The sequence below is a fragment of the Crocodylus siamensis genome, chromosome 10 (assembly GCF_052110815.1).
Source record: "Crocodylus siamensis isolate JL-2025a chromosome 10, ASM5211081v1, whole genome shotgun sequence".
NCBI classification, from domain to species: Eukaryota; Metazoa; Chordata; order Crocodylia; family Crocodylidae; genus Crocodylus; species Crocodylus siamensis.
Genome location: NC_143404.1, coordinates 28,153,542 through 28,172,330, shown reverse-complemented (window position 1 = coordinate 28,172,330; position 18,789 = coordinate 28,153,542). Strand labels below are relative to the sequence as shown.

At 43.4% G+C, this 18,789-nt stretch overlaps 1 protein-coding gene across 1 annotated transcript in view; it reads left to right on the top strand.

The window, feature by feature from the left end:
- SLIT3 (slit guidance ligand 3) overlaps window positions 1-18,789 on the top strand; it is a 946,021-nt gene that overhangs the window by 870,939 nt on the left and 56,293 nt on the right. The window contains exon 29 of the mRNA XM_090064655.1: window positions 9,411-9,504. Coding sequence (XP_089920781.1) covers window positions 9,411-9,504 — 94 coding nt within the window. The remainder of the gene's footprint in view (window positions 1-9,410; window positions 9,505-18,789) is intronic.

Here is an 18,789-nt window from a genome sequence, read left to right as displayed (position 1 = left end):
TTTGCAAGACCCTGGTTTCCAGTTTCATTACAATTAGGCAGACAGGAGTGAGAGGTTCAACAAACACAAAACTTTATTAAGCTTACTGCACAAACCAGATGAGCAGCATCAGTTTGGTCTCTGAACTGGATCTAGTCCGTGGGCCCAGTCCGGTATATGGGCTGAACAGAGTAGGGCAACAAAAGCTCAGGGACCTATCCCAGAACATGACCATAGCCCATCCAAGCCCAATCCCAGCCCTCAGCAGTGGCTGGTATTGGCACACAGCAGCTGCCTGCTTGGGCCCAATCCCAGCATTTGACAGCCACTCTCCCGGGACCCAGTTCAGCTATGTGGCAGCCACCCATCCAGGCGATCGACATGTCTAGGACTGATCCAGCTACATGGGGCTTGGAATTTGGCAGCCACTCCCCCCCTGCTAAATTTCCGGACCTATGGGGAGCTCTGCACCAGATTACATGATTCTATGAGCCAGGGGTTGAGCACCTCTGTTTAAAACTATTAAGTGCTTTCCTTCACTTGCATCACTGCAGTGAGCAATAACTGTTGGTTTCTCAGTTCTTGTGAAAATCAGGTGGCTTGTTTGTGTGCCTAATTTACACTTTTCCTTTTGAAATGTTAAGCCCAATTTTAAAGATGAAAAAGATCTTCCTTAGATATTTGTGGGTGTCTTTACATGTGCTCCAGAGGGAGGGAGGGCAGGGGAGGCAGTACTTGGATTGGAGTGGCTCTTGTATATTCAGTGTCCCGCTGTATCTCATGTATTCAGCACCCCACACTTCAAAATGGCAGTGGAGGCACTTTAAAGCTTGTTTGTTGAGCTTTAAAGTGTCCTCACCGCCATTTTGAAGCATGGGGATGCTGAATGCATGCGATGTTGAGGCTGCTGCAATGTGCTAATTAGCATGCTCTAGCAGACTCTATTAATTGAGTCTGTTCCAATGCGTTGAAATAACAGTGCATTGGAGCAGTCATCCCGTACATCTTGAGGCACCCTGAGTTCTTAAATCATTGACATAGGACGCATGGTCTTTACATTATTTTAAAACTAATTATTTTCTCATGCTAGAACTTCTGATTTCAGGGTTCTCTGTTTTTCCTGCACAACCTGATTTCTTCATTAACAGCCCAGAAATGAGTGGTTTAGAAATTAGGTACTGTGCATTCAGATTAAATTTTTGCACCAAAGCCTCTTACATTTTTAACAGATGGAGCTAGTACACTTTCATGGCAACTGACTGGAGAATGTGCAGAAAGGCTTTTGGCAGTGAGATGTATTTTTGTCCCACTTCAATGAACAAGCTGAATGTATTGGGGCAAAGTCTGGAACATTATGTCTAAATGTTTGACTCTGCCTGGCAGAGTATCACGTAAGAAGAAGATATAAGTTCTATGGACAAAGATTTTAAATCCTTCCCAAATACATTGCTTCTGCTTAGAACATAATAAAGATAAGGGCTAATGCACCATGAAATTCATCTCCAGGTTTCATTTCAAAACTTCATCAGGTATTGGCAAAAATCTTTTCCATAATTTCTCTGCACTGTTTATTCTTCCAGTAGTCTCTAGTACTCTAGTATTGTGGCCCAATTACTTAATGCCCTCCTGGTTTAACTTTTTAGTTTCTCATGTCTAGAAGCACTGTTGGCCACAAGCCATAGGCTAGGTTCACTGTTCTAGGTCATATCTATCACTGGTGAAACTAATCCATTCCAGTTTCTAATGACATGTTCCTCTTAAATGGATGGCAACTTGGGCAACAGTGACCGCAAGGTGACTGAGTTCAGGATCCTGAGGAAAGGAAGGATGGAGAGCAGCAGAATAAGGACTCTGGACTTCAGAAAAGCAGACTTCAGCTCAAGGAAACTCATTGGCAGGATCCCCTGGGAAGTCAGACTGAAGGGGAGAGGAGTCCAGGAGAGCTGGCTGTACTTCAAAGAAGTCTTACTGGGAGTGCAGGAAGAAACCATCCCTATGTACAAGAAGACAAACAAGTATGGCAGAAGACCAAGTTGGCTTAGCAGGAGACTCGTCAATAGACTAAATCACAAAAAGGAAGCTTATAAGAAGTGGAAACTTGGACAAATAACTAGGGAAGAATATAAGAGCATTGCTCGGGCATGCAGAAATGAAGCCAGGAAGGCTGAAGTGCAATTGGGGCAACCAGCATGGGTTCATCAGGGGCAGGTCCTGTCAGACCAACCTGGTTTCCCTTTATGACCAGGTCACAAAATCCTTGGATGCAGGTGTCATGGTGGATGTAGTCTTTCTGGTCTTTAGGAAGGCCTTCAACACTGTCTCTCACCCCGTTCTCATTAAAAAATTAGTTGACTATGCCGATGATGCCTACACAGTCAGATGGGTCACAAATTGGCTAGAGAACCACACCCAGAGAGTGGTGGTGGGCAGGTCATTTTTGACCAGGAGGAATGCGGGCAGTGGAGTCCCCCAGGGCTCGGTCCTCGGGCCCATGCTGTTCAACATCTTTATCAGCGGCTTGGATGAGGGAGTGAAAAGCACCTTGTTCAAATTCACGGATGACACTGAGATGTGGGCACGCTAAAAGAAAGGGACAGGCTACAACTAGATCTGGACAGGTTACAGGGGTGGGTGGATGAGAATAGGATGAGATTCAGTTCTGACAAGTGCAGGGTGCTACACCTAGGGAAAAAGAGCTATAGGCTGGGAAACTCCCTTCTCATCAGCACAGAGACAGAAAGGGATCTTGGAGTCATTATTGATTCCAAGATGAACATGGGCCGGCAGTGTGAGGACATGGTCAAGAAGGTTAACTACACCTTGTCATGCAGCCGCAGATGTATCATGAGCAGGTCCAAGGAGGTGATCTTCCCCCTGTATGTGACATTGGCCAGGCCGCAGTTGGAGTACCGCATCCAGTTCTGGGTGCCGCACTTCAGGAGGGATGTGGACAGCATTGAGAGGGTCCAGAGGAGGACCACCTGCATGACTGGGGGGCAGCAACCTCTCTCTATGAAAAGAGGCTATGGGACATGAACCTGTTCAGCCTCCACAAGAGAAGGCTGAGAGGGGACCTGGTGTCCATCTGTAAACTTACCAGGAGGGACCTGCAGGGAACGGGAGAGTTTCTCCGGGCACTACCAGGAGTAATTAAGAATAACAGCCACAAGTTGATTGAGAGTAGGTTCAGGCTAGACATCAGGAAGCATTGGGCTGAGAGAGTAGTAATCAATGGGTTGATGTTTGGTTGGCATCCGGTATCAAGTGCAGTATGCAGGGGTCAGTCCTGGGTGGGCTGGTTTTGTTCTAAGCAGCAGCTCTGCAGAAAAGGACCTAGGGGTTACAGTGAACAGTAAGCTGAATATGATTCAGCACTGTGCTCTTGTTGCCAGGCAGGCTAACAGCATACTGGGCTGCATTGATAGACGTGTTGCCAGCACATCAAGGGAAGTGATTATTCCCCTCTATTCAGCACTGGTAAAGCCACATCTGGAGTACTGTGTTCAGTTTTGGGACCCCACTACAAAAAGGACATGGACAAATTGGAGAGAGTCCAGCAGTAGAACAGGTTACCCAGAGAGGTGGTGAAAGCTTCATCCTTGGGGGTTTTCAAAACTCGGCTAGGCAAAGCTTTGGCTGGGATGATCTAGTTGGGGCTGGTCCTATTCTGAGCAGAACGTTGGACTAGATGACCTCCTGAGGTCCCTTCCAACCCTAACTTTCAATGATTTTATTATTCTATAATTGCTAAGGGCTAGTTACATTTTTGCATAGGCACTAAGTTTGTAAAATGTGAGGGGGAAGAGGACAAAGCAAAGAGAATATAGAATCACTTTTTGGAGCATTAGTAGCTAGTAGATATCTAAAGAGTAACTTCTCACTAAAACTACTGCAGTGTAGTCATTTCTTGTGGGTGTAGCCAGAAGTGCTAGGATCCCTTTGACCCACCCAGAACAATTTTAACAATTTAAATATATTTATTTTCCCTTTGTAGGCTGTAAAAAGGAGGATAAAGGTTATTCTGGGTGTTGTTACATGTTACAGATTAGCACATGCTAATCTCTAAGGAATGATGCATAGTATTAAAGTTAGCACATGCTGTGAGCAGTTGCATGTTAAGGGTTAATACTGTCTTGAAGTGCCCTCCTATATGTGCAGGCAAAAGCATGATGTGGTCTAATGCACAATCCACATAGTCAGTCCATGCTGTCACTGCTGCAAGATCCTAGCCCTGGCCCTGGAGCAGCTCTCCACCCAGCCATATGCCCTGCCAGTGCTGCTAGGATTGGTCTCTATGAAAACCCTGGCCCCATGCTGTCATGTCCCTGCTACTGCTGGGGTCTGCATGGAAACTAGGTGCCGTGACATGGGCAGGGGGTCCTGGGAAATGGAGTCCGGCCACCAGCTTGAGCCTCCATTTTGCCCACCCCTGAGCTAGAGTAATTTTCTCTTCTGGGTTTGACATGATCTTGATCCAGTGCTCACTAAAATGCACTTCAAATCCCATTCAGTCTCCCACATCTGGATGAAAAGGAAGGATTTTTGCTTTGGAGTAGAAGACTTGTGCTTGATTGGTGTCAAGATTAACTGTAACTGATTTCGTTTTTGTTTTTTAATACCTGTTTGCACCTGGAGATGGTATTTGCCTGGAGGAGGCTGGCTGGAATGCCGTTGTTTGTAGTTGTCTGTGATTCATGTATTTTATAGGCCACTAACTGATGTTCAGTTCAGTTAAAGGCACAATGGGAAATGATCTGCAATTCCAACAGTCGCATTTACTGCCGTGCCATTTGTGCATGGCAGGAGGCACAATCATAGGATTGGGGATCAGATCCCAAACCTACCCTATTGCCAGTGCAGGGAGAGCCGGGAATCATGATGTCCTGCACCAGTAAGTAGTAAGCCAGGTAGTTGGTGCTCCCATAGCTGAGAGCACCTGTCATCTGATCAGTGCTCCCAACCTTTCTCTCAGGTGGATTGTCATGACTGAGAGCATCACTCAGCTGATTGGCACTCCCGGCCTTTGGAGCACACCAGTGTCTTGAAGGACTCCAGTGTGCTCCCTAAGCTGGAAGTGCTGAACATCCCTGGTCACATGTTCAATTTAAGGTACTATGGGAACCAGCCATAAAGTTATTACACAATATATGTGTCATAACTGTGGTTTATTCCCTGTTTTATCACACCATTAATTGCATGAATGCAGCTATGTTGCTACTTAAGATGTGATTAACCGGCTAATCACGTCTTAAGCATAGCATCTGCTAGAGGCTTTAGTGAAACCTAGTGAAACCCTGGTAACAGGTTTTTTATAAAGTTGTGTGATGCCCTCACATGTCTGTCTAGTCTTAGTGTCAAAATCGGAATAAATAACAAAATGCTAAGTATTATTTTGAACCCAATATAGCTATTGAAAGAGAAACCTGGAATAGACCTTTAATTGCTATCATTAACTAAGCCACTCACAAAAGAAGGAAGGGTCAGATTTTTCCTTCAGATGCACACAGGGAAACGGCCAGTGAATTTTGTATACCCATTTCTGAGGGCAGATTTAGATCCAAAATATTTTGTGACTGAAGGAAAGATAAGAAACACTTTGTAAAGCTCTTGCCATGGGTACTGCTATTTAGGAGGTGTTTTATTTCCTTACCATGCTGTCTGCCACCCTGAGAACGTTGGGAATGCCTGCTTTAATGTATCCACATGATTTTTCTTCCCCAAGATGAGGTTGCCTCTGTTGTACAGCATACCCAAAGGAATTGTGGAAATGTCGACATTTGTAACAGGATTATTAAAAACAACAGAAAGGAGCCTAAAACACTCCAAGTTTTCTGTGAAAAACAATAAATTTTTTGGACGCTGTATCTGGTACCAAGCCTGAAATCCTCCTAAATTTTGATAGTGGAGAAATCAACATGGCATAATGAATCTTATTATTTGACAAGAGTATACATTTGGGGAGATTTTTTTCTTGGATTTCAATGCATTTGTCAATTTTCCAAGCCTGCTGAGAAGAATACTTTCAGAAGAATTATTTCCCTTTGAGAGCTTGCACCATTATTTTGATTTTTCTCAAAAGTCTGTTTTTCTTTGAAAAAAAAGCTTTTATGTATCTTTTAGCAAAGTTACAGCTGAAGAAATCCATTTACAATTTATTCTATTAACAAACGAAAAGATACTTTACAAAAGCTTCTAGGCTTTAGATCTTTGAGTTCCTTTTAAGTCACCATCCAGTTAAAAATTCTGTGGTCTTTATTTTTTAAAAATATATGTGATATTTCATGCTGACTAGAAAGACAAAGAAAAGGAACACTGAGGAGATTTGAACGAGCCCATGGCAAGTTCTGACCTGCCCACGTTATTTTTTTGTGTCTGCTGTCTAACTTAGGTTGTGGGTTTGCTTTGTTTATTAGGGATTTTTGAAGGTAAAAGTAAACCTGTTCTGTTGCTTATAAAAATGTTAGTAAATGTCCTCAGCAGTAATTTCAGTCAGGCTGGTGACATGTTCTTACTTGCTTTAAAGGAGGAATTAAGTACAGTAGCAAATGTCCAAAACTCAAGCCCAGCAGAAAATTTGCATCCATTTTACCAGTTTTCTAAGTATGCAAATATAGGAAATTTTTTCACTGGAATATCACCCTTCCCAAGCTGGATTGCAGATTTTTTATTTGAGTAATTTATTTCAAATTCAGTGCTGTAAAAGAGCCAGGTAAGAAGTAGTAGTAATTGTTAAAATGACATTCAGGGGTTCCCCTGTTGCCCCTTCTGGTTAGGGACAGACATTACACATAAACCGGTTTAAGTGATCAGAAACTGTTTTAAACCTGTAACAGAACAGATGTTCAGTGCACATAAACCAGTTTGAAAATGGCTGAAACTAGTGTGAGATAAAGCTGGTTAAATGTAGTATCAGACTTAACTGATTTGGTTCAAACTGGTTTATGCATTGTCTGTCCCAGATCCCTTGCTGGTTTAAGATAAACCAGACTCCCCCAGCATCCCGGCATGCTTTCTGGGTTGGGCGGAGCTCTCTGCTCCATAACAGGGCTGGCCCCTCCCCTCTGCTCCCTGGCTGCAGCTCCAGCACAGATTGCTGGCTGCTTTCTCCCTCCCCCCTCCCTGCTAAGCGGGAATTCCCACCTCCCTTTTGCTTTGATGAAAGGTGTCTGGGTATTAGCTAGCAGACCATATGCTGGCTGTGGTCCATGCTGAGTCAACAGGTAGAATCAACAGGTAGCTGGTAATGTCCCTCTGTTGTTTTCTTAATGGGGTGATAAACACTATGTTATCAGTTCCCTGCTGGGCTAATCAGAGCATCCTGCCAGGGCCTGGCCATGCCTCCCGTCAGCTCAGTGCCCTGGAAGGAAAATGAGGGCTGCTCATGTGCACACCAGCTTCTAGCCTGAGCCACTGCAGGCATGTGGGATATCTGTGTAGTTACAAAGTGATTCAGCCTAGCCAGGTTAGACTAACATGCAAAGATTGAATCAATTCAGGCTTAGGCTTTTTGAATGTCTGTCCCTAGCCTCTGACTCCACGACAGCTAATTCATCATAGGGTTACAAATTTTTGCCATTTAAGGGCTCCTTTACATATGCAGGGAGGCTGCTCCAATGCATTGTAATCACTTGATTAATCGAATCTGCTGGAGCACACTCCAGCAGAATCTAGCATCATATGTACCAGAATCCCTGCACTGAAAATTGGCAAAAGCAGTGCACTTTAACCGATAAAGTGCCCCTGCCACCATTTTCAGTGCGGGGAAGCTGATACACATGATGTTCTGGGCACTTTAATTAGTTGGCCATGCTCATTAAATCGCTGCTTCCCTCTAGCCTCCTAAAGCATGTCTATAAAAACCCTAAGAGCTTATCATATCATGTAATAGCAATGCCAGATTCTCCCAATATTCCCAGTCCAGTCAATTGCATATCATGAGTCAGTACCTGCTCTCACCCCCTATGTCACAAGACTGGCTTTGCAATAAATATTCCGATTTGAGGGATTTTTTACCTGCAAGGGTCATATTTTCAAACTTTCAATGCAAGTGTGTGGCCTGAAACTAATTTTGTGAGGAAGCTGAGATTTTTTTTTTATCACCTGTTTCCAGAAGGGGCTGGGCATTGAATAAAAATACTGTTGTCCAGTCTTGCAATATTTGGTGTTTTTATTCAAGCCCATCTTGGAGACAGGTGATTTTCAGAAAGTTTGGCTTACCACAAAAAAAAATCTTGTTCTAGTCATGCCTCCCATATCATAACTTTCACCATTTGCTGTTACTTTAAAAAGTCTCCTATTCATATGTTCATATGCATATGTGTGTGTATGAGAATATGCATATGCACACACAATTATACACACGCACGCGCGCACGCACACACACATTTGAAATTGTGCAGATGCCGTCTTCTGATATTACTGCAAAAGGGACTTTGGGATTGTATTTGGTTTGAGGGTTTCCATACTGAGAATAATTGACCTGCCCTTTTCCTGCAAGAAGGGGTTTTTTTTTTAATTCCCCCAGAGGCAAAGGTTTCTGCTTAGTCTCTGGCAGAATCTCAAGTCCTGAGGTACTGAAGTGTAACCTAATAATTTAGGTCTCAGAAGAAGGATGGTGCTTAAATAAACTATCTGGTTTTGAACACTCTGGAACTGTTCACTATTAAAATTTAAACAAATCCAGGGAAGTTCACTGCATTTCACACACCATACCTTGAAACAGCTGAACTGAGCTTGCATTTGAGAACCTTTTACTAAAAAGACAGCACGTCCAATAAGAATGGCAGAGTTAGTGCTCTTCTTGTAAATAGTGGGTGTTATATAATTATAAACAGTTCTAAATCTGGTTCTTGTTACTGCAAAGCTTTTTTTAATCTGAATGATGTAAAATCATCTTCTAGGGCAATAAAGTATTGGTTGTGACTAAAATATGGCTTGGTATGCTAAGTTTAAAGACTCCCTTAATGAGTAGGGCCATGTGTGTTACTGGCTGTCTTTGATGCTAGAGACGTGAAGTCAGGATCTGATCTTACAGTCCTTACTCAGTCCTTACTCTGGCCAAACTTTAGCTCAGGGTGAAAGGGTTTGAGTGTAAGGAGTTTTGAATCAGGCCTCTCAGGTTTGTATGACACAGTAATCCCACCTTTTGTAGCCCAGTTGGTGAATATTTATTAAACATAGTTGTTGATCCTATTGTATTCAACAGTCCAGTATTGAAGAAGCTCACTACAGTGTAATCTGACTCACCATCACAAAAAGTACTGTCATGAAGTGTCATGCTAAACTACCAAGTTGCTGCAGTTTTGCCCAGCCACCAGTCACAAGGGCAGGTGAACTTACCATGCTGGATATTGTGGTTGAAACTCTTTCACCAACATCATTGCTATGTTGATAGCAAGTTTATTGCAGCCTTATTCCTTTTCTTTTATCAGGTGAGCTTTGTGATGAGGTGATTAACCATTGTGTTCCTGAGCTAAACCCTTGTCAGCATGAGTCCAAATGTCTTTCCCTTGCCAGAGGATTCAGGTAAGCATTTTTACCTTCCTGTATTTGATAAAATTTGTTCCTTAACCTGAAAGGAATTGTAATGTTGATTTGATCAACTTAATGAGCCAAATACAAAAGGAGTGCCCGAAAGGTGGTGTACTATAGACCATTTTAGGAATGTTGTTAGTATACATCTTTTTTGCAGCTCCTCAGTGTGTAAGGTACTTCATTGTGAAATAAGTTGTGCAGTTCCAAAATGGAGTAATTATTCTGGAATAAATTATACGTTCTGGAATTGAGCATCAACATGTCGTTCTAAAATAGCTATTGCAGATTATCTTATTCTACAACAGCTTTCAAGGCATTTTTACTGTATAGATAAGTCCCTGGATTTAGATTCCTGTAACCATCTATATAGGTAGTCTAAATATAGTAAGATGTAACAGATATTACCATTGGCATCATGCCAGAATAGTATCCACTATGGAAGCATTCCTCTTCATTTCTGACTTCTGTTTCTCACAACTGACTCTGTCTTCATGTTAGTAAGTGAAAACATCCCACAGCAATGAGATTTTTAGGAATAGCACACAACATTGTAATACCTCCACACTAGGTCTTGTCATACGTTGAAGCTACCGGCAGAGTAAAGTACATATTCTTTAAATATTTCTTCTAATAATATAACAAGCATTGCAAGCACTGAGACAATAGGCAAGATGTTAAGGATGGCTGCTATTTAGATAGGCTGGCTTATCAGCATTTTCCCCTTACCTGTTTATTTGGTCTCTTTCCCCACTCCCTTATCCAAGCAGAGCAGGTTTCCTCTCACTGGCTGACCACTACATGGAGGACATTTCTGAACACATTTCTGTGTTTTGAAAATTAGTAATTTAGGAATCATAATTATGGTTATTGGTTGTGTACAATTGGTTATTATTATGATTGGAAAAGACCTCCTATCTTTATGAGCAATGAGATATTATCAGTGTATCTAACAAAAATAACAACTAGAAGGTGCATATGCAATATATGTTGTCAACATCATCCCATCTTGGCAGAGTAGATAGCAGAACATAATTGAATATAAACTGATAAGCACATATTTTGAGTAAAGTCTAAAGTCCTCTTTCCCCCCTTATTTCCAAAAAAAAAGAAAGAAAGAAAGAAAATCGCCCTAGAAAACTGAATGTCTGGATTAGATTTGTTTTCCTTTAAAAGTTTAGGTGTAAGAAGATTTGTCTTTGGAAGAATATGTCATGCCAGGATAGAATGGGACAAGTGGAAAGATAGTAATATGTTTGGAACCTATGCTGAAGTGTTTGTGTAGTCATTGCAGGCTGGAGACACTGCAAAGAGGGTACATGACAGACTGCACATTCCAACAGAGGTCCTGAAAAAATGTTGCTGAGACACATAATGATTTGGTTAGGACCAGCCTTCTCTTTAAAAGAACAAGTTAATGTTGTTTTACTTTGATATGAAGAATGATCTCTCTGACACTCCCCAGTGACATACATATCCTGGAACAAGAATCGTTTGAAAACTAACTCCCTCTACAAGCACCCAATTTAATTCCCTTGTACTGCTCAGTTGCAGTTTTAGTAATCAAAGTCTAGTTCTCATTATTAAAAGGAGAAAAATGATCTTATGTGGCTACAGTATGTGTCTGGAAGTCAGGAGGTCTGAATTCTGTTTCATGCGTGACCTTAGGCAATTCCCTTTTCACCTCTGCCTCATCTGCACACCAGCATCACAGTGGTGAAGTGTAGCTTAATTCACTTGCAGATCCTCAGGTGGAAGGTGCTTTAGAATGCTAGTTTTCAAAGGTAAGAAGAAGGAAGCAAGACAAGAAGAGACATTCCACTCATTGTGGTACTAGCAGAATACCATGAGGTTGAAAAATAGAGATAAGGTTGTATTACAACCTGGGACAAAGCAGGTATGAGAAGAAATTGCAAAAGACCTTAGATGGATTTAGGGGCAGATCCAGGCTTTCCAAAGGGGTGGGGTGCAGGAGTGAAAACCTGCACTGCAGGGGTGGCTGGACCCCTACCTTTCTGCTTCCTTCCCCACCAATGTGGGCAAGCTACCCTTGAGAACCTCCAGCAACCTTTTTTAAGTCCCCTAAAGCAGATAAAAATGCCCCCTCTCCTTCCTTTTCCCTCCCCACTCCCCTAACCATTTCTGCCTGTCCCAGCTGGACTGTGCCAGGGCTGGGCTCATCTGGGGAGCAATAACAAGGTAGCTGAGTAGTTCCCCCTTCCGTGCCTCTTCCCCCAAAAGGAGGCACTCATGCTTGCTGCCACTTTCCTTGTACCCAGCTGAGCCCAGCCCACATGTAGCCTGTCTGGGGAGGACGGGAACAGCTCTGGCACTTTCCCCTTCCTTGGAACAGCAGGGAAAGCAGCAGTAGCAGGCAGGGGATGTGGAGTGGGGAAGAAAGGAAGTGCGATTTTCACTTCCTTTAAGGACCTACAAAATTCCCCAGAGGCTCCCATGGTGTGGTCTGATCCCAAAATGGGATCAGATCATGGGGAGCCATGCCACTGGATCCACCCCTGGCTAGACTGTAGCACTGAAGCCAGCCTGATTACATAGCTCCCTCCCATAGCTGTTATTACAGCCATTTTACTCCTTTCTGGGTGATTCTGATTTGCCACTGAGAATGTGGGGATTGGAGAAAATACGGAGCCTCTAAACAAAGAAGCTGTCTGCCCCAATCTGGAGCAGAGGAGAGAGAGAAATAACCTGTACTACTAATCTGGGCTTCACTGGTAACACTGTCTAGCATGGCTTGTGTTCTGAGCAGTGACTGTGTCCTGTGAAGCACCTAACACACTGCTACAAAGTATAAAATAACAGTAGTACATTCAGCCCATAAATTTTATCTCGGAGAAAGCAAGCAAGCTCAGCTTTCATGAAACAACATAGCAGCTTCCTAGGGGAAGGTTTCTTTTGGACACCTGGATCCACACTAGCTAAACAACCTGTAGGGTCATATGGCTTGTTACCAAGTGAAGGACTTCAGGAAAGAGTCATTTCCAGCTCTGGAGGGAAAGGAAACTGTTAAACAATTTAGGACAGTTCTTGAAGTGACCTCCTCTGAGTAGAAAGATGCATACCCTAGTACTTGCTGATTCCTTGACATTCCTTCAGGCTTGCATTTTCAGCTAATCCATCACTTGGCTAATCCATTAGTTACAGCATGTTGCGAGACAAAGGTAGAATGTCAGTTCTATGCCTGGTTCAAAGTTCTCTGATAGGTACCAGCACTAAACATTTATAAATTAACTCCACCTGTCCTGTGTCACTAGAAGAACAAGGGGATGGAGACAGCATTTTCATAGTTTCTAGGGTTGGAAGGGACCTGAACAGATCAAGTCTGACCCCCTGCCCTGGGCAGGAATGAGTGCTGGGATCATAATACCCCAGCCAGAAATCTATCCAACCTCCTCTTGAAGACCCCTAAGGTAGGGGAGAGCACCACCTCCCTTGAGAGCCCGTTCCAGAGCCTGGCAGTCCTAACCATAAAGTAGTGCCTCCTGTTATCCAGCCTGAATCTGCTCTCAATCAATTTGTGGTCGCTATTCCTTGTTATCCCAGTTGGTGCCTGGGGAAACAGAGCCTCACCTATTTTCTGCTGGTCCCCCCGGTGGGTTTATAGATAGCCACCAGATCCCCTCTCGGCCTTCTCTTGTGGAGGCTGAATAGATTTAGGCCCTTTAGTCTATCTTCATAGGGGCTGGCCTGCTGGCCAGTTGTACCTGTGACTGGGACACAACCGCCCACCTGTTACCAATTCCAGCACTAAAAATTAATCTACACCTACTTTTTTTAGTTCACTCCTTTGCAGGGTGCTGACATGTAAGCTCTTTGGTAAAGGGAACATCTTTTATTATGGGCCAGTTTGTCACACAGTGGAATCCTTGGACATTTTTACAAGTACAAGCACTACAACGCTGGGTGCTTTGAGAAGTGCCCAGCACTGCAACACTTGCAGGTGTATAAGTGGCAAAATGCGCATCAGTGTGAAGAAAATGGCAGCGGTGCACTTTTGAACTAAAACACCTTGGAGGTGTTCAGAAGCATACTGCCTCCATGTTTTTCTGTGCTGATGCACATTTCCCTGCTTATACAACTGCAGGCAGTGCAACATGGTGTGTGTCACCTCCTGTGCGGCGAAGACTCGATTTATTGAGTCTGCTCCAAAGTGGTGGATCTCCGGTGCATCCAGAACGACAAGGTACATGTATAAATGCCCCTTAACTCTGTTCAGGGGTCTAGGGCAGTCCTGTAAGAAAAAATAGTAGATAATAACAAAAAACTCCCCACCTTGTATGTTTACTTATTCTTGCCTGACAAGGGCCTATTCCTGTAATATGGAGGAACCATGCTAGCACTCCTTTGCCCCACCAGTGCCCAGCCTCTAAACAGGATGCTGGGTTTGCTTTTGCTCTTTGCAACCTGAACCTGCCTAGCACAGGGCTTGGTAGACTTTTGTTTCTTCAGGCTGAAGTTTGTGACCCATCTTTGGCTGTGTCCTGCTCTCCCCCCACATCCCTCTAGCAGCTAGCTTCCTTACTAGACATCACAGTGCTTCCCTTGCTGCAGATTCCCAGCCCCTCTGGAGTGAGGGAAATGCAGAGGTGGTGGAACAGCAGGCTCTGCAATGGAGGGGAACGCTGCAGGGGGGACAGCTCTGAGTCACTATTCCCCTATTCTTCACAGAGCAGATCCAGCCCACAGATTGCCAATTCCTGACCTAGTGATTTCATATGGATCATCTTTCAGCTTTTAAACCATTTGGTCACTACTGAGCTTGTCTGGATTTAAAAACAATAGCAGAAAGGTTGAAAATTTCCTGTCCTTTTATCAGTCTCTAATATGTCTTAATATGTTATGGCTTAGTGTGTTATGACCTGTGTTATGCCATGTATTAACATGATGTCATGCAACACAACATACAGAGTGAATAAAGGATGCAGAAATATTTGTTTATGATGCCCCATACACGAAATACTCCAGGTGCCTGAGAAAATACCAGGTTTAAAGCATGCAACCACCAGCCTAGTCTGGAGATATTAACCAGGCCATTGGGATGTGAGGTAGCTGATGGTCTCTCAGGCAGGTTGCTCTTTTACTTAAAGACTGAGTACTAAAATGTATCAGCCTGATTGTTAACTTGTGTTTTTTGTGGTCACTTTCACCCGTGCAAAGCGAGTGAAGTTTACAGCTAAAATGCTGGCTTTCTGATCCAGCAAGTGAGAAGAGAATCAGATCCCCTGGTCTTGCCTGCACAACATCAGTTTGTACCAAGGAGCACTGCCATACCATCCCCCTCCCTCCTCCTACACACTGAGTGCCAAAAAGCTGCTATGTAACCCCTAAGACTGAAAGTGATACTAGGCACTCTCCAAAAAAGCAGCTCTATGATTTCATAGATCCCATAGATTTTCAGGGTCGGAGGGGACCTCAGCAGATCATCAAGTCTGAACCCCCTGCCCTGGGCAGGCAAGAGTACTGAGGTCAGATGACCCCAGCCAGATGTTTGTTCAGTCTCTTCTTAAAGACCTCCAAGGCAGGGGAGAGCACCACCTCCCTTGGAAGTCCATTCCAGATTCTGGTAACCCTTACTGTAAAGACATTCTTTCTAATGCCCAGCTTAAATCTGCTCTCTGTCAGTTTGTGGCCATTGCTTCTAGGTACTCCAAGGGGTACCTTTGTAAACAGAGTATCTTGTATTCCTTGCTGTCCCCCCACCCCCGCACCCGACAAATTTGTAGACAGCCACCAAATCTCCTGTCAGCCTTTTCTTACAGAGGCTGAAGAGATGCAGGTCCCCAGTCTCTCCTTGTAGGACCTTTCCTGCAGGCCCCTAATCATACAAGTGGCCTCCGCTGGACCCTCTCAAGGTTATCTGCATCCCTCTTGAAGTGCCGTGCCCAAAACTGGAAACCATACTCCAGCTGCAGCCTTACCAGTGCTGCAGAGAGGGGATCACCTCCCTGGACCGGTTTGTGATGCACATGTTAATGCACGATAGTGTATGGTTAGCTGTATAGATCACTTTGTCAACTCATGTTCATCTTTGAGTCAACTGTGACTCCGAGATCCCTTTCTGCTGCTGTGCTGCTTAGAAAGTCATCCCCCAATCTGTATGTGTGCTGGTGATTCCTTCTCCCTAGGTGCCATACTCTGGACTTATCCTTGTTAAACTGTATCCTATATTGTTCTGCCCACTTTTCCATCCTGTCCCAATCTGCCTAAATCCACTCCCTGCCCTCCAGTGTGTCTACTTTGCCCCATAATTTGGTGTCATCCATGAATTTGGACAGTGTGCTCACTACGCCCTTGTCCAAATCACTGATGAAGATATTGAACAGCACTGGCCTGAGGTCCAAGCCCTGGGGGACATCATTGCCCACATCCTTCTAGTTTGATACCGACCTGTCCACCACCACTCTCTGGGTGCATCCCATTAGCCAATTTGTCACCCACCTGACTGTATAATCATCTAAATCACAGCCACTCAGTGTTTTTATGAGAATGGGATGTGACACCGTATTAAAGGCTTTTTTAAAATTCAAGTATATGACAACTACCTTGACTCCTGTATCTAAGCAGTTTGTGACCTGGTCATAAAAAGAAACTAGGTTTGTCAGGCAGGAAGGATCTACCTGCTATGAATCCATGCCAGTTGCCCTTCAGCATTACTTTTCCCGCTGGACTCACACAAATGTATTCCTTAATTTTTTCAAAGGTTTTCCCAAGGATCAAGGTGAGACTAATCAGTCTAAACTTACCCAGATCCTCCTTCTTACGCTTTTTGAAAATAGGGACCACATTGTCCCTTTTCCAGTCCTGTGGGACCTGCCCTGAGTGCCATGAGTGCTCAGACAGTTTTGTCAGTGGTTCTGCTATGACGCCAGCCAATTCCTTCAGCACCCTTGGATAACGATCATCTGGGCCTGCTGACTTGAACACATCAAGCCTCTTTCCAAGTGCCCCATCACTAAGTTGACACTAACCATTGGTGGGCTGGTGTCCTTCCTGTGATCTTTATCAACACTTGGTGTATGGGCAGTTGGAGCAAGTGGGCAGGGTATATTTTCATAGCAGTGCTCCCTAGTGTGAGCTGATGAAATGTAGACATGCCCTAAGAGGCTGGGAAGGTATAAAACACCATTACAGAGGACAAATGTTTCTTGAACAGGAGTGTCACCTGGGCCACAATAACTATACTCCAGAAGTGCTTAGTATAGAGGTAGCTTCAAATTATCCAATCTAAACCTGTCACAGTTAACCTGAATTTTGAAATACTGGGAAGTATTGAACTAAAAAGAATTCTCTGCTTCTAAAGGGCATGGCCATATCTCAGCTTGGAAATGAGCTGTAATTTTTGAATGTGCTCTTGGCTGCACAGAGCTCTCTACTTTCAGAGCAAAAATTGCAGGTGGTTTTCCTCACTCTTAACCTCCAGCTCTTTATTATGTTTTGATTATTAAAGGGTAGTATTTTGTATTCCAAACTAAAAAAAAAAAATAGCTAATGCAATTAAATGCATTTTGAAAGCACAACTTCGGGAAAGAAGCATGTTTTTTCATTCACTGTGGCTGTGTTAGAGTCTAGTATAAATATGTTTTATTATTCTGAAGCATAGAATTATTACCTGACGGCATAACATGCTGATTTAATGCAGCCCTGCAGAGAAAAGTGGTGGTTCTATCATTACCGTGATAGCCAATACACATCATAAAAGTGATACATGGCAGCTTTGAATAAGGAGCTGCACATCGTTCATTAGTACATCACTTTATATTAGGACAGCAGGGATCAATAAAAAGCAACAGGATTAAATGCTCCCATTTCCCCCTACAAAGTCTTTTGATGGATGATATTTGCTTGCAGGTGTGACTGAAACATTGCTGAAAAACTTTCCTCAGGCTTAGCAAAGTTTGGAGATAGAATAGCCTTTGTTTTGTCTTGTTTTTTTTTTTAAATCCAATACTATGTTACTCATGATGCTCCTGCAGCCCCCAAGATGTAAGAATGTGATTCAGCTGTACAGATGTGGCATATCAGCCAAACAGTGGCTGTGCATGTTTGTTACAGGAGGCCCTGCCCTAGTGTGAGTGGAGAAAGAAACTGGTCAGTCTGCAGAAAAACAGATCATTTTGCTACATGCAACCTATAACCTCTCTGGCCCTTGAGTGCTGTGATACAGACATCCCCTCATTAGGAAGTGGATTTATTTCATTCAGCTAAATCTAATTGATTAGATTTCACACTTTTTACTTCTTTCAGTCTCTCATATGGGTTACTCAAATAAATGATATGCTACCAGTTGAGTTGAAAATTGATAAACATCTTTTTCCCCCATAAATGAAGCATATTTAGATATGTTGTAGAAATTGCAGAAGCCTAAATACTGTGGTGATGACTGCCTTACAAACCATGGATTAGATGTATTTCAGAAGAGCAAAGAGAATTAGCACTTGCATAAACTAAAATATGAAATTATTTCATGGCAGAGCTACTGCTGCCAGTGCTGAGCTCCTGTGCCTTCAGTGGGAGGCACAAAGTAGGCCCATAGTCCCCCTGGTTGGCAGCCAGCCAAACTGGCCAGAGAATAGGAGGTGTCCTTATTTGCTCCATCTTTTCCATGCAACAGAGGAGTTTCTCTGCAGTGAATTTAATCCAGTCACTGAAATACTCTTTTAATGTGTTTGGTTCTTCTAACCCCATCAGATGTAGAGGAAAGAGGGTGGTTTTATCCATGTAGCTGCAAAAGTTCTGGTGTCACCTCTCTTGGCTTGTCACTGTCTCACCTCCTGCACACTTTCTCACTGGGATCACATGAGACTGGACAGCGGATCCACAACCTTCCTGTATCTGTCCTATGTACAGCTCATGCACAATGGAGCTGCACCCATTCTACAATCCCAAGGGCCTTCCTAGCTAGAGGAAGAAGCTGGACTTGCTCTTAAGAGAATGAAGACTCTAATTACTTCAAGGAAGGAAATCTGGACTTCAGGAGGGCATGGATCCATACCTTATAAAATTCATAGTTGGGGAAATTAAGGAGCTTCCTTTTTTCTTTGTTTTTAGTGAGATGCTTGTTATTTTCTAGTTGTGGAATAAAATCCAGCTGGGAAGAGTGAAATGCGGCTTATGGACAAAAATGCATTCGAGCCAGACTAGAATTTATTGTCAGAAAGAGCTTGTTCAACTTTCCAAAAAGATCTGCTCCTGGCCTGAGACCTTGGAGCACATTTTTGTATGGTCAAGTTACAAACCTCTGAAAATAAGATTTATAATGGA